Source organism: Lampris incognitus, chromosome 13, assembly GCF_029633865.1.
Source record: "Lampris incognitus isolate fLamInc1 chromosome 13, fLamInc1.hap2, whole genome shotgun sequence".
Taxonomy (NCBI): Eukaryota; Metazoa; Chordata; class Actinopteri; order Lampriformes; family Lampridae; genus Lampris; species Lampris incognitus.
In genome coordinates this window covers 14,384,303-14,399,262 of record NC_079223.1, presented here as the reverse complement: position 1 = coordinate 14,399,262, position 14,960 = coordinate 14,384,303, and the positions used below count along the sequence as shown (strand labels likewise).

Here is a 14,960-nt window from a genome sequence, read left to right as displayed (position 1 = left end):
GGTAGTCTGCAGCCCTCCCCAGATCAGCAGAGGGGGTGGAGCAGCGACCGGGACGGCTCGGAAGAGTGGGGTGATTGGCCGGACACAATTGGGGAGGAACGTTTTTTTATATTTTTTCCTTGTATACCTGATTATGGATTTACTTCCCGTCTACTTAGACCTGCATGGTGTAGGTCTAAAACATTTCACCACGGTTGTCCCAGTAAAAATGCATATGTGAGAACGTAGCTTTGATTTGATTTTGGAATAAACGGCAGAAAAGAAATCGTTTGCCGATTTACAAAGAAAGTGCTATCCATGCTGCTTGGTACTCATCAGTACGGGGACAATGAGTATTTGATGGTATTATTTGCTAAAACACGGTTTAAACATGCATCAGTTTTCCCAGCTTCTTTCCGGGTCTCCATGTTAATAGCGATGTCCCTCTCCGTGCGGAAGTTTCCAGGCATCCCAGCGTTTAAAGTCTTGTTTTAAAATCACAGAAGCGAACCCAAGTGTTGGGAACGGGCCTTCGTACCAGGGAATGATTTGTTACAACGGCATGCCTAAGGACCGATTAGCCTCTGACAATAGATTTGACAACCAGAGACCAGACAGAGACCAAACCCTCGTCCTGCCAGAAGTCCCAGAGCCGGGTGAGCCGCCGTGCCCCAAAATAACTTTCTTCCAATTAAGCGCTATCCTGCTGACACGCCTTTCAAAGTTTGTTGTCTGCTATCTCTCCTCCTTCCAAAGAGGGGTCACACCTGTGTTAGGGCTTAGTGTGTGATGTATGGTGGAGACCGGCGGCTGATTCTCCCGCTCCTGTGCTGACAAGGTCCCCGGCTGCCCGCCACAGATAAGACCCAAAGCATGCATCAAATAACTGTGTGTGTGTGTGTGTGTGTGTGTGTGTGTGTGTTGTACCGTTTGTGCACATCATCCAGCTAGTGTGATTCACAAAGTGGCTAGATATATGAGACACACACACACGGCATTCCTCTCCCTCTGCACGTGCCTTTTGCTCCCTGTTGTGTTGAGGTACATTTCCTGCTACTACTCAGCACTGTGACCCTCAGTTTCATTCAGTAGGACTTGTCTCACATTCAGCGTGTCAAACAAGCGACGTACCATGACTGAACACACTGATGTCACATCTCAATACACAAAAACATGCAGACAAATATGAAGACCTCAGTTACTTATGCTAAAAATACGAAGTGTCAGCAGGTAAAAATACAATTTCATAACTGAACTTTACAAGTTTCAATGAGCTCAGTAATATTTCCAGGACTGGAAAAGTAGTGTGGACATTTTCAGGTTTTCCAGGAAGCGTGGGAACCCTGCAATCATATATATCTATCCATTATCTGAACCGCTTATCCTGTCTCAGGGTCACGGGGATGCTGGAGCCTATGCCAGCAGTCATTGGGCAGCAGGCGGGAAGACACCCTGGACAGGCCGCCAGATCATCACACAGAGCCGACATAAACACACAAGCACATACACATTCATACCTAGGGACAATCACCTGACCTACATGTCTTTGGACTCTGGGAGGAAACCAGAGCACCCAGAGGAAACCCATGCAGACAAGGGGAGAACATGCAAACTCCACACAGAGGATGACCCGGGATGACCCCCAAGGTTGGATTACCCCGGGGCTTGAACCCAGGACCTTCTTGCTGTGAGGCGACCGCGCTAACCGCTGCGCCACCGTGCCGCTCTGTAATCACACACACACACACACACACACATATATATATATATATGTGTTTTTTTCCCCGTTTTCTCCCCAATTGTAGTTGGCCAATTACCCCAGTCTCTGCTCCACCCCCTCTGCCAATCCGGGGAGGGCTGCAGACTACTACGTCTCCTCTGATACATGTGGAGTCGCCAGCCACTTCATGCTACCCCCCGAGTTTCCCCCCCCTGAACAGGTGCCCCGACCAGAATACATACCCAAATCCGGCTTCCCACTTGCAAATACGGCCAATTGTGTCTGTAGGGATGCCTGACCAAGCCGGAGGTAACACGGGGATTCGAACCAGTGATCCCCGTGTTGGTAGGCAACGGAATAGACCACCACGCTACCTGGACGCCCTTAATCATATTGTTCTATAGTGTTGTGTGACAGTAATGGATCTTATCAAATGTATAGGAACACTTCTTTTTTTTATTTTAGCACTCAGAGTTAGCGTTCACAGTGAAATCCCCTAAAAGAATCTTGTTCTCTTTGTCTGTCTCCTGTGTCTTGCAGATGAGGTGGCCAGATTTCTCCTTTACGTCAGGTCTTTGGGGTACCAGGAGCGGCCGGACTACCAGAGACTCAGGGAGCTGTTGGCTGGCAGAGACCTGGGAAAACTCGACTTCTCCAAGCCAAATGAGGAACATTCAGGGGGAACGACAGCATCCAAAACACGGAGTCCTTCCTCCGGAGACAAAGTAAGAGCATAAGGAAACCCAAGGACCTATCGTCCATTCCTTCACGTAATCAATTAAAAATCTGTTTCGGGCCAAAGCCGACAGTTCTTTACGTTCTGGTCTTTTCTGACATCAGCAGCTTGCACTCCACTTTTTAAAAGTCAGCTCCTACCAACAAAACTCATCGGTGTAAGTCACAGAATTACAGAAGTATCTTTCTTTGTCTCTTCTCCACTGGTGATCTGAATGCTGGAAAACATCTATACTGACCAAAAGTCGCCAGGCAGAAACATCCCCATACTAACGCTGTTTAAATAGCCCGGTTATTTTGATCAAACAGCCCACTTTAAGTGACCATTTGAGGTCTTTCTTATATGAGAAATAAAAAAAATATATATTTCAAAGCCGAAGCAGTTTCTTTGCTTACTCCAATGTAACTGAATGGGTCATCTCTGCTGTGAAATTTGCTCCTGAAATCAGCCGATAAAAAGTGTTATACATTCATTATACTGTTACGACAAATGTACTTTAGACAAGGCTGAGCTGTAACCTAATCTGTTTTTAAATTCCTGTTTGAAGCAGCTGATGTTTTTACAATAGCCAGTCAGTCGGTTACATCCAGTAAAACAGAGTTTCCATCCATCCTTCCATTATCCAAGCCGCTTATCCCAATTTGCTCTGTGCACAAGTGTAGTGACAAACTTCCGCTTTCGCCACAAGTCGGCATACCAGTTCCTTGTTTACGTCCCGTCTCCATCCGCATCGCCTAAAAATGTCAATCTTTATGAGATGTCTCCAATATCTGCCTAAAATAAACGTAAACGATGTCCACCGTATCATTGATGCCTGTTCTTCTGCTCCCAGAAGCAAGCGGGAAAAGGGATTCGGGGGGTGTCCGAGTAGCGTAGCGGTCTATTCCGTTGCCTACCAACACGGGGGATCTCCGGTTCGAATCCCCGTGTTACCTCCGGCTTGGTCGGGCGTCCCTACAGACACAATTGGCCGTGTCTGCGGGTGGGAAGCCGGGTGTGGGTATATGTCCTGGTCGCTGCACTAGCGCCTCCTCTAGTTGGTCGGGGCGCCTGTTCAGGGGGGAGGGGGAACTGGAGGGAATAGTGTGATCCTCCCACATGCTACATCCTCCTGGTGAAACTCCTCACTGTCAGGTGAAAAGAAGCAGCTGGCGACTCAACATGTATCGGAGGAGACATGTGGTAGTCTGCAGCCCTCCTCGGATCGGCAGAGGGGGTGGAGCAGCGACCAGGATGGCTCAGAAGAGTTGGGTAATTGGCTGAGTACAATTGGGGAGAAAATTCCCCCCCCCCAAAAAAAACAAAACTGTACATATCGAGTTATCTGCACAACTACGAGGGTAAGTAGATAATGTGGTATTAAACGTTAACCTGCTGGCCGACCGGCTAGCATTAGTTAGCGACGTGCTAATTTATAACTTTGGGTTTGTTTACGATGTTAGCTTGTGTTTCTTAATTTGAAACACAAATTGTTCGTTGTTGTACTAACTGTACTAACTTTCTGCCCCTCTCGTCAGTTTCTAACAAAGATCAGGGCACAGGTGAAGTGATTGTCAGGGCATTGTGCTACAGGTCCATGAGAAAATCAGAAAAGCCTCATGAGTGTATGATGAAGCTAAGACTGATAAGCCAACCATTATAAGCTTGTTACTTTAATAACCCGGTGTTGCTGATGTTCCTGGGGATTCAGCTGAGTTCCTACATGTTTAATGTAACTCTTAAATCTGTACATAATGAAAAGAGTGGCTAGAGTAGGCAGGTAAGTTTACTGAGCTGGTCCCCACTGGCAGAGGTGGAAAAACCCGGTCCAGAAAGTAAAAACCCTAACCGTGTCTTTACTCCATCCATGTATTAAACCAGCTGATTTGGGAAACTAATCAGTGCAATCTGATGGTTTAGTACATGGGTGGCGTAAAGACACAGTTAGGTTTTTTACTTTCTGGACCGGGTTTTTCCACCTCTGCGGCCACTGGGATAATGCGTTCTTGTTCATGTTTTGGTCATCAGTTCTTTTTGCATGTGTTCTTGTGCCGCTCATGAGTGTTAATAGCTATGTTTTACCTCAACTTAGTCATTCATTTAAGGTGCAATCTGGTGTTAAAGTTATTAGGCTATCATGATTAAATGAAAATGATTATGGATCTTGATCTAGCGCAGTTGACATATTATACAACACACTCTAACATACAGAAGTACATAACATTTGGTCTGTGATTATAGAATAATATTAGAAATTATTTAAAAACCAAGATTGTGTCCTAAAATAATGATTAAACAATGAAACAAGCTAAGATAAATAAGTATTTACTATGACATTTTACTTGGTGGCGCTGAAAGATTCCAGTCCCATGTGGCTGGAACAGCATTATGCAACCACTGTGTTGCTTTGCTGTTCCAGTCAGCACATGACTCACTGCTGAAGGTGCCGGTGGTCCCCCCTGTGCTAAGCTGTCCTAAGGGAGAACAGCAATGACACAAGCCCAGAACTTTGGCAAGTCAAGAACAAAGGCACACTAACCTGTTGCACTATAATTTTACACCTGTTGGCGATGTTTTCTAAACTATATCCTGCCTAACTTGATAGGGTATGAAGCCAGGCCCTGCAGATAAGATGGCTGCGCTGTCTCCTAAACCAAAGTGTAGAGCAACAACAGGGGGTGTAAGGTAAAAGCTGAATATTGTAGATTTATTACAATATGCTACATGAATGTTTGAATGAAAATATGTGTATGCCACTTATAAGTTTTACGCTCCACACAGGAGCACACTCTACAAAGGCCTCCATGGGGATCTACCTGATCTTTCTGTCCTTCAGGTGAGCAGGGACGTAAGAATATCAAATTTCACAGCATACGGTACGATACGAAAGCAACCGAAATATCACGGTATACGATATTTCACGATTTTACATTTTTTTCCCTTTTAATTAAACGTACTATGGCCTATCAAAAATACAAAAGTATTCTGCTTTGAAGAAAAACAAATACTTAATTGAACTGAAACTAATATGAGAACGTTTACACAAGGGTCCTCCATTACGAACTTATGTAGTGGTGTGCGGCGCCATGCATAATGCGCAACATGTTGTGGGCATGATAGTACAGGGAAAGTTTACGGTACTATAATTGTGGTTGTCTGATATCGCGATATATTGTTAAACAATATTGTTACATCCCTAGGTGACAGATGTGTATAAGGATTTCCCCGTAGCTGAGGCACCGATGATCTGCAGCATGGGCATCAGCTGTGACATTCCTCTGGTTGACTCTGCCCTTGGCAAGGTTCAAGCCGGAAGTCCTTTGTCCTACCAACAACCAGCAACAGCAACGAGAGACCTGTCCTCCCCAACACTGGTAATTACTTAATGCAGTCAGTTAGACTAGATGTTGATCTTACGACTATTAGCTTGATGGGTTGATTGTAGATTTCTTACCTGGTGTAAAATCTGATGTCTTCTGGCGACAAAGCAAACCGCTGGAGTTCAAATGAGTTTTTTAGATGATATATTTGGAGCTGCTGTCTCAGCTCCTTGATTTCCCTCAACATATCTTCATACTGCTCCTGGTCAACACACACGGTGCAGCTCGCCCCATAGTCTTGGTCCGGGACTATGATCAGGACAGGTTGTTCAATGTCCTCCTCAGGCTCCGTGCCAGGTTCCGGACTTGATGGTCGAGTTCAGCGCTCCCAAACACCGGCCCGTGTTTTGTTGGTGTAGTTGTTCCACTCGAACAATGATGGGACAGAGCTTGCTGCTAAAATCCGTCTACCCTTAGCAGTAGTGAGGATTTGATTATCCTCGAAATGTCGGCTGCATACCTTGGTGTGTTGGGTCAACGAAAATCCATCCTCCTAATTTTGTGCAGCCGCTGCGCACAAAGGCTGGTGTTTTTTGGGAAGTGGTGGAAGCTTAAATCGCCATTATATCGACTTGAAGCTGAGCAAAGTGGCACACAGCAGTGCTCAATAGAGCCACTCGCAGTTCTTTGAAACTTGTACAAATCGCTCACATTGTACCTCTTTCTTTTCCGTACAGCACTCATCTTGTTGTTTGTAGTGACTGAAGCGGGTTGGGAAGTAAACAGGAAACTGATATGCCGACTTATGACAAAAGCGAAAGTTCGTCACTACACTTGTGCACAGAGCGAATCGGGGTCGCAGTATGCTGGAGCCTATCCCAGCAGTCAATGGGCGGCAGGGGGGAGACGCACTGGACAGGCTGCCAGTCCATCACAGAGCCAACACATTCACACCTAGGGTTATCCATTTTAATTACATTTATTCAATAAAACTTGAACTTAGCTTAAAATGACCACTTGTAGTGGTCTCATAAGCCTGCATGGATGTGATCGCTGTATTGAGTTCATAGGTCTGACTGTCTTTTTATCATCGTGTTGTCCACCATTAAACCTACTAACAAAAAACAAGCCAGGACCCTGTTTGATCTTCCACTGGACTTCAACCACTTTTACAGAACAGAATGTCTGCAGCAGATGTCCAATCAAATTTATTCACAGGACACACACACACAGACAAAATATTTAACACGAAATATATCCAGATACACATTCACCATTGGTGGGACAGAAAATCGGTGAGAAGAATCCTGTTTGGCCTCAACGGGACTAGAGAGGGAGAAGTGACAGTGCTGGAGGTCAGGGGTTAATCTGCCACTGGCCCCGAGACTAGCGTGTCAGCTGGCAGCATGGCGGCCTCGACTTTGGAGAGGAGAGCCGTGCTTCCTCTGATATTCACCACAATCACTTCAGTCCTTACTGACAGTGGCCAACTTGACTTCTTGGGCTTTTCACGAGTTGCCCTCAAAACGGCCCGATTTGAAGACGTTAATGACACACACTTTGCAAAGGGCAGAGGGTCAGCGTGCATCTTCAATTATGCACTTTGTTTCCTCTCACTTCTGTGTCATTTCATTTCCATGCCCGAGTGCTGGCCAGTCTGATCCCTAGTTAAACAGAAGTGGCCATTTACTGCTGGTTTAGCAAGGAGGAGAGTAAATGTCACAGCAGATAAAAGACACTGGATGCCCTTTTTTTTTTTTTGACAACTCATTTGTCACCTTCATCATAGAAATATATTTTCTCAGTATTCACAGATAGCTGTTTACTGATCAAACTCACATTACTGCTCTTAATTAAGGATCGTAAAATAACTTTTTTCTGTTAGTTTGAAATTTGGGGCTTAGAAATAACATGTTTGGCCTTAAGGGGAAGCAGAGGAATAACGGATTTTGCTCATATCAGCTCAATTTTACCCTTATTTAATGTTAAATTCCGGAGCAGTTCCCTTCCGTCGCTGCTTACCTAATATCAAATGCTGAAAAGAAGGACCACTCAAGAAAACTTAAAACTTAAGTGTGTAGCAATGAAAGTTGAAAGTGGACGAGAACAAGACAGTGGGATTCTCTTAAAAGTGGTTCAAAAGTCAAATGTGGGGTCACAAGTCATTTTATGAAGATATTAACATGAAGTTAATAGTCAAATTGGGGGATGCGTCACCACCCCAATATAACTGTGGAATTTAACATACTAATGAGGTGGCCACTAGTACAGTGCATTAGCAACAGAAAAATAAACTCATCAATACATTGCTGATATTTCTAGGAAAATTAATTTGGCAGCAAATTATCTCTTGACAGAAGATGACTCAAGCTAGAAGGTCCTCCAAACCCAGACCCGCAGCCAAGGAGGAGGAAGAGGAAAGGGGAGAAGATGAGATGAAAGAACCACTTCCTGCTTCGAATGAAAGGCGATCTCCTCGAACCAAGCCACAGTCCAAGCAGGTCGATCCACTTAAACCACCAATGGTAAGGAAACTCGTGACAGTTAAAGTGATGCTCAAGTTTGGTAGAACCTTGGGTGTTTGTTTAGTTACAGTGCCCTCCACTAACATTGGCACCCTTGATAAATATGAGCAAAATGGGCTATGAAAAAAATGTCAAGTCAAGTCAGAGTTAATTGTTTAACTTTTTGATCTTTCACTCAAAATATTAACAAAAATCTAACCTGTAATTGAAGTAAAAGGATTGAAAGGAAAAAAATTAATATCATGAAACACATTTTTCCTGAAAAATGTGTCAGTTACTGGCACTCCATGTAATACTTTGTGCAGCCTCCCTTTGTGATAACAGCGGAGTCCTCTCCTATAATGCACAAAGAAGTTGGAGAACACACGGCAAAGGATCTGAGACCATTCCTCCGTACAGAATCTCTCCAGATCCTTCAGATTCCCAGGTCCTTGCTTGTGGACTCTTCAGCTCATCCCACAGGTTTTCAGGTCAGGGAACTGGGATGGCCATGGCAAAACCTTGATTCTGTGGTCAATGAACAGTTTTTGTGTCAATTGTGAGTTGTGCTTTGGATCATTGTCCTGCTGGAAGATCCAACCACAGCCCAGTTTAAGCTTCCTGGCAGAGGCGATCAGTTTTTTTTTTTTTTTTTATATATTATATTAATCTCCATGGGGAAATTCCTCTAAGTATTTAACCCATCCTAGCTGTGTAGCTAATAGCAGTGGGCAGCCGCCATAAAGCACCCGGGGACCAACTCTTGTTCGTCTTGCCATGTCTCGGTCAGGGGCACAGACAGTAGTATAAACCCTAACATGTACACTACCGTTCAAAAGTTTGGGATCACCCAAACAATTTTGTGTTTTCCATGAAAAGTCACACTTATTCACCACCATATGTTGTGAAATGAATAGAAAATAGAGTCAAGACATTGACAAGGTTAGAAATAATGATTTGTATTTGAAATAAGATTTTTTTTACATCAAACTTTGCTTTCGTCAAAGAATCCTCCATTTGCAGCAATTACAGCATTGCAGACCTTTGGCATTCTAGCTGTTAATTTGTTGAGGTAATGAGGTAAACAGGCTCTAACCAGAGTAGAAAAAGAAGTGGGAGGCCGCGTTGCACAACTGAGCAAGAAGATAAGTACATTAGAGTCTCTAGTTTGAGAAACAGACGCCTCACAGGTCCCCAACTGGCATCTTCATTAAATAGTACCTGTTAGAGCCTGTTTGTGCTGTCCTCTGAAGGGAGTAGTACACACCGGTGTAGGAAATCTTCAATTTCTTAGCAATTTCTCGCATGGAATAGCCTTCATTTCTAAGAACAAGAATAGACTGTCGAGTTTCAGATGAAAGTTCTCTTTTTCTGGCCATTTTGAGCGTTTAATTGACCCCACAAATGTGATGCTCCAGAAACTCAATCTGCTCAAAGAAGTGCCCATCCAACCAATCCAACTTGTGGGAGCTGCTTCTGGAAGCGTGGGGTGCAATTTCTCCAGATTACCTCAACAAATTAACAGCTAGAATGCCAAAGGTCTGCAATGCTGTAATTGCTGCAAATGGAGGATTCTTTGACGAAAGCAAAGTTTGATGTAAAAAAAATCTTATTTCAAATACAAATCATTATTTCTAACCTTGTCAATGTCTTGACTCTATTTTCTATTCATTTCACAACATATGGTGGTGAATAAGTGTGACTTTTCATGGAAAACACAAAATTGTTTGGGTGATCCCAAACTTTTGAACGGTAGTGTATGTCTTTCTGATGATGGGGGAAACCAGAGCACCCGGAGAAAACCCACTGCAAACACAGGGAGAACATGCAAACTCCACACAGAGATGACCTGGGATGACTCCTAAGGTTGGACAATCCCGGGGTTCGAACCCAGGATTTTCTTGCTGTGAGGTGACAGCGCTAACCACTGGGCCACCGTGCCGCCCATTTAATATCTGCTGGTACTTGATGGAATCCATGATACCGCATATCCTAACAAGTTGTCCACAGCCTTTGCAAGAAAAACAGTCCCACAACATCAAAGATCCACCACCATACTTCAAAGTGGGAATGAGGTACTTTGCTGCATGGCGGTCTTTCTGTCTACGCCAAACCCACCTCTTGTGTTTGTTGTCAGAAAGCTCTATTTTGGTCTCATCCGACAATAAAATCAGTCCCATTGAAAGTTCGAGGAATGTTTTGCAAACTGATGACTGCAGAGGCTTTTTCTGGCAACCCTCCCAAACATCTTGTGGTTATGTAGGTGGCGTCTGATCGTAGTTTTGGAGACTTCCTGACACAAAGGCAAGTAATGTCTGCAATTCTCCAACTGTGATACTTGGAGATTCTTTGGCCACTCAAACCATCCTCCTCACTGTGCGTGGGGTCAATTTCTACATACGTCCTCTTCCAGGCAGATTATCAAAATCTCCAATTGCTTCAAACTTCTTAATTATTGCCTTGATAGTGGAAATGGGCATTTTCAACTGTTTAGGGATTTTCTTATCACCATTTCCTGATTTTTACAGCTCAACAACCTTTTGTGGCACATCAGTACTGTATTCTCGGGTCTTTTCCATAGTGATGAATGACTATGGGAATTTGGTGTGTGTCATGTCATATTCATACCACAGTGAAACAGGAAGTCATGGGTGACCACTTAAGTGCACCTAATCACTCATGTGAACTTAAAGTCAAATATGAATGGAAATATACTTCAATTAGATTTTACTTTTATAAATTTCTTGAGGGGCGAATAATTGTAGCACACATTTTTGGAAAAAAATTTCCCGTTCCATCATTTTACTTCAATTACAGGTTAGATTTTACTTGATGTTTTGAGTGAAAAATCAAGCTCATATTTATCAAGGGTGCCAGTGTTAGTGGAGGGCACTGTACCTGGCTATGATATTGCTCCTAATAATCACAAAAATGTCTTCTTCAATAGCTGCTCCATGCAGCCCAGATGGACAATCCTTTTTTCTCCCTCTCCATTAATGTCCATTGTGCAGTGAAACAGGACTCAATGTCACACTTTTGGCACATAAATAAATGCAAACAAACAAGCCTTATTGCTAATGTTTTAGGAAAATTAAATGTCTCTCGTCGTGTTATTTTACCATCTGAATTGAAAGAAGATCCAGCTGTTAGCTTACCTGACTAATTGCCTCGCCAATTCTTGCGTGTGTAAGAACTAATCTGATTGGTCCAAATCTTCACACCCACTTCTGAAGCTGGCATTCATGATAGTAAAAAAACATTGAGCAGAAGTTGGCTTACTGGCATGCTATGAGACATTTTGCATACTCAGTGACGGTATGAAGAAACCCAGCCACTGAGGATGCACAAGCCAGTGCATCCTTAGTGCCGGTCCCAAGCCCGGACAAATGGGAAGGGTTGCGTCAGGAAGGGCATCCGGCGTAAAATCTTTGCCAAATCAAATATGCGGATCATAAATAAGACTCGGATGATCCGCTGTGGCGACCCCTAACGGGAGCAGCCGAAAGTAGTAGTAGTAGTAGTAGTGACGGTATGAAGAAAATATTTCTTTCACCAACAACTGTAAATAGATGCAAAAGTACATGGGTGGATTTTAACCTGGGACACCGTGATCAGACTCAGCCTATATTGTGTACACACAGCTGGCCAAGCCACCAGGATGCCCCATCTACTGATAACTTGGATGTTTTGTGTAGCCTTTGTAGTTCCATTCATTCCATCCATTATCCAAACCGCTTATCCTGCTCTCAGGGTTGTGGGGATGCTGGAGCCTATCCCAGCAGTCATTGGGCGGCAGGCAGGGAGACACCCAGGACAGGCCACCAGGCCCTCACAGGGTGCATCCCTAATTGAAATACTCTGATTAATGGAGCTGATGACAGGTTATTGACTCTCATACACAAAATGGCAGAAAGACGTGGTAGGATAAAAAGGTATTAATAGCAAATGTAGAGAACACAAACACACACTACTTACACAAACTGCACATACTACATACTATTTATGCCTTTATAGTTATGAAATTTAATGAAATAAATCAATTACATATGATTTTCATCCCAATTTCGGGTGAAATTGGGATGAAATCCCAAACTGACATAACCAATTTCCTGTTCTGCTAATGCAACCCCATGTGTGACACCTAGAGAGGTTGGGGTGGTTGTATTGATGTACATCTGGGTTTCCAATAATGTTCCCTTCCACGCCCAGCTGAGCTGGAGGAACTACCAGGGCTTGAGATATATATATTCAAAATAGAAAGTGATTTGGGTTTCAAACTACGAGTGCCTGAGTCCTTTCTTGTCTGGACTCATTATTTACAATAGAGTTCATTGCTTACACCAAAATATTTTACGCAATTTTATGTCTTGTGAAAAAACAGATGAATTATGTAAAAACACAAAATGAAGCAGAATTAGAATTCAGTCAACCTGTTGAATGAATAATTAATCACCAATGTTGTCTTGTGTCTTTTGCATATCGAAGGCGGGAAAAGCTTCATCTGCTGTCAGAAAATCGTCCAGAACAAAGCCTGAGCCTATGGGAACTGATGAGGAAGCAAGACCAAAACCCATTTCAAAAGAGTACCTGTGGGCACCTCCAATAGGGCACAAACCATCGGTGAGGCCGAGGTGCACAGATAAAACTAAACACTGACCTTGAAATTAGCCCTTTTGATTTTGTGCCGTGAATTAAATGCAATAGTAAACTGTGTAAGCACTGGTATGACATAAATGCAAATGAATGTAAGAGTATTAATCAATAGGCCTATCAAGGTGTTGGTCCAATAAAACATTGCAACTGAAGGCTCCAAGAACGGCAATGGATCCAATACCATAACTGGTGCTGGAGATTTCACAAGTTCATTAAAGCACATATTTAAGAAGACAATGTAATACAATTAAGACTAGTGACAAATCAAGAAAAAAGACAATAATTTGAAATTTCACTCTAACAGAAAACTAGATCCCTAAAGAAATCGGATGACTGCCGTGCTACCTCAGCAAGATGAGAACTCAAAGAGAATCGCAACCCTGTCAGCAAAACACACTCAATAGCTAATAATGACTTCAACGTCCAAGGACGCAACTACTACACAAAGAACCTGGGTGAGATGATGGTCGACCACAGAAGCCGTGGCCAGTGGGACAACAGGAAGTCTAACAAATCTTGGGACACGTTCCCTCAAAGGAGCAGAGAAAGAGCCTGGTGCCAAACAGTGGCCTGGCTGGATTGGACTGTTTTACTGTACTGTCTTTACGGCCACCTTCTTCCTGATTTGTGCTGTCGCTTTAATATGAGGAATAAGGATCGACTCGGTTTCTCCTTACCACAGCCAATAGATTTATCAGCCTCTCATTGAGGCGTCTAGCTATATACCTTATTCACTTGAACAGAGGAGGTTGAAAAGTTGAAGGTTGCATCCGACTCTCAGGGTATTTGTGCCGACATCTTCACACTAATAGGCTGAAATACAAGCAGAACAAAAAACCTTTTATGTATTTTAAAGTCGGTTTCTTAACATTACAGTAGATTTGTGGAGACCTTAAAGCCTTCTGTGCCTATGAAATGTTAATGATCACAAAAGCATGAAGTGGGTGCTCACTATTGATTTCACCGCAGCTGCTCTTACGTGAAGGACTACCAAACATATTGAGAGCACAATACAACCATCTTCCACTTCTTATTAAAAATAGAGCTGGGTTTTATCTATTATTGAATCGGTTTCAAAAAAATAAACTTTAATGTCAGTATAATGTTTCGCATTTAGGACCTTGGTCATCTCCCTGTAATATTACATTGAAATTACTACACCCAGACACTGTCCTTCCTAAGAATTATAATTCTGATTGCACTCTTATAGTATGCCAACTACATAGACAGTCAATTTCAACAAAAATAACAGCAGGCCGTATGTAAATATCCCATAAACAGCAGGATATGAATCATGTGGTTTGCTTGTCTGAATTAATGGGAGTAGGAATGTCACCGCTCGATGACGTTCATTTACTTCCTGTGTTCATCTGACCCTCATTTCAAGGAGTTATATTGCTCTGTGAACTCCTTTCAAAGAAATGTTAAATGTAAATATCCCTCTCTATCAAGCTAAATGTGAGCTGTTTGTTTCATCTGCGCTTCCTCTCTTGCTCACAGAAAGTTGACTCAGTTCATCTGGACCTGTTTATTGAGTCTCCAGATGAACTGGTTCAACTTTCTGTGATTTCCTTACCTGGATTATTGAGCATGCATAAATACACTTCCTCTCTTATTCTTTTTTTTTTCTCCACATTTCAATAGTTATATCTCAGTAGCTTGGCAAACTCTGTTTTCAAGATTCAATGTCTTTGAAAGTCACATTTCCTAACAAGTACCTGTTTCTTGGTCATTTGAAGCTGGTTCTTAATGAGAACCTGTTCCTTGATACCAAACCCTAATTATAAATATGCTATATTCATTCAGAAAATGGCACTTAAATCACAAAAAATGGCAGAATTCACTTGACATCCAGGGGGATGAAGGCTGCTGCACAACTCATGGTGCAAAGTTATTCAAGCTGTGAATAACTATTGGTTTGTCTGAATAAAATGAGAAGGCCCTCGAGACGTGATGTGAAGAACAGTGTGGGATTGTAAGGTGCGTACCTTGCTGCAGTAAGGACACTCTCCAAAAACAATGTTGAAGCTCTGCCTGCTTGAGGAAAGCGCCCGCAGCCACTGTGCAGA

At 43.0% G+C, this 14,960-nt stretch overlaps 2 protein-coding genes across 5 annotated transcripts in view; one reads left to right on the top strand and one right to left on the bottom strand.

The window, feature by feature from the left end:
• vrk2 (VRK serine/threonine kinase 2) overlaps positions 1–13,643 on the top strand; it is a 44,189-nt gene extending 30,546 nt beyond the window's left edge. The window contains exons 11-17 of one of the 3 annotated variants that reach the window (XM_056291756.1): positions 2,240–2,424; positions 5,020–5,099; positions 5,196–5,250; positions 5,615–5,788; positions 8,092–8,259; positions 12,724–12,858; positions 13,196–13,643. In XM_056291756.1, the coding sequence (XP_056147731.1) occupies positions 2,240–2,424; positions 5,020–5,099; positions 5,196–5,250; positions 5,615–5,788; positions 8,092–8,259; positions 12,724–12,858; positions 13,196–13,249 (851 nt within the window). In that variant the 3' untranslated portion in view covers positions 13,250–13,643. The remainder of the gene's footprint in view (positions 1–2,239; positions 2,425–5,019; positions 5,100–5,195; positions 5,251–5,614; positions 5,789–8,091; positions 8,260–12,723; positions 12,859–13,195) is intronic. The other 2 variants (XM_056291755.1, XM_056291757.1) reach the window with 2 other exon arrangements.
• fancl (FA complementation group L) overlaps positions 1–14,960 on the bottom strand; it is a 49,640-nt gene that overhangs the window by 3,376 nt on the left and 31,304 nt on the right. Inside the window, exons 13-14 of one of the 2 annotated variants that reach the window (XM_056291759.1) lie at positions 14,880–14,951; positions 13,618–13,704 (exon numbers count right to left, since the gene is read on the bottom strand). In XM_056291759.1, the coding sequence (XP_056147734.1) occupies positions 13,669–13,704; positions 14,880–14,951 (108 nt within the window). In that variant the 3' untranslated portion in view covers positions 13,618–13,668. The other variant, XM_056291758.1, reaches the window with a different exon arrangement.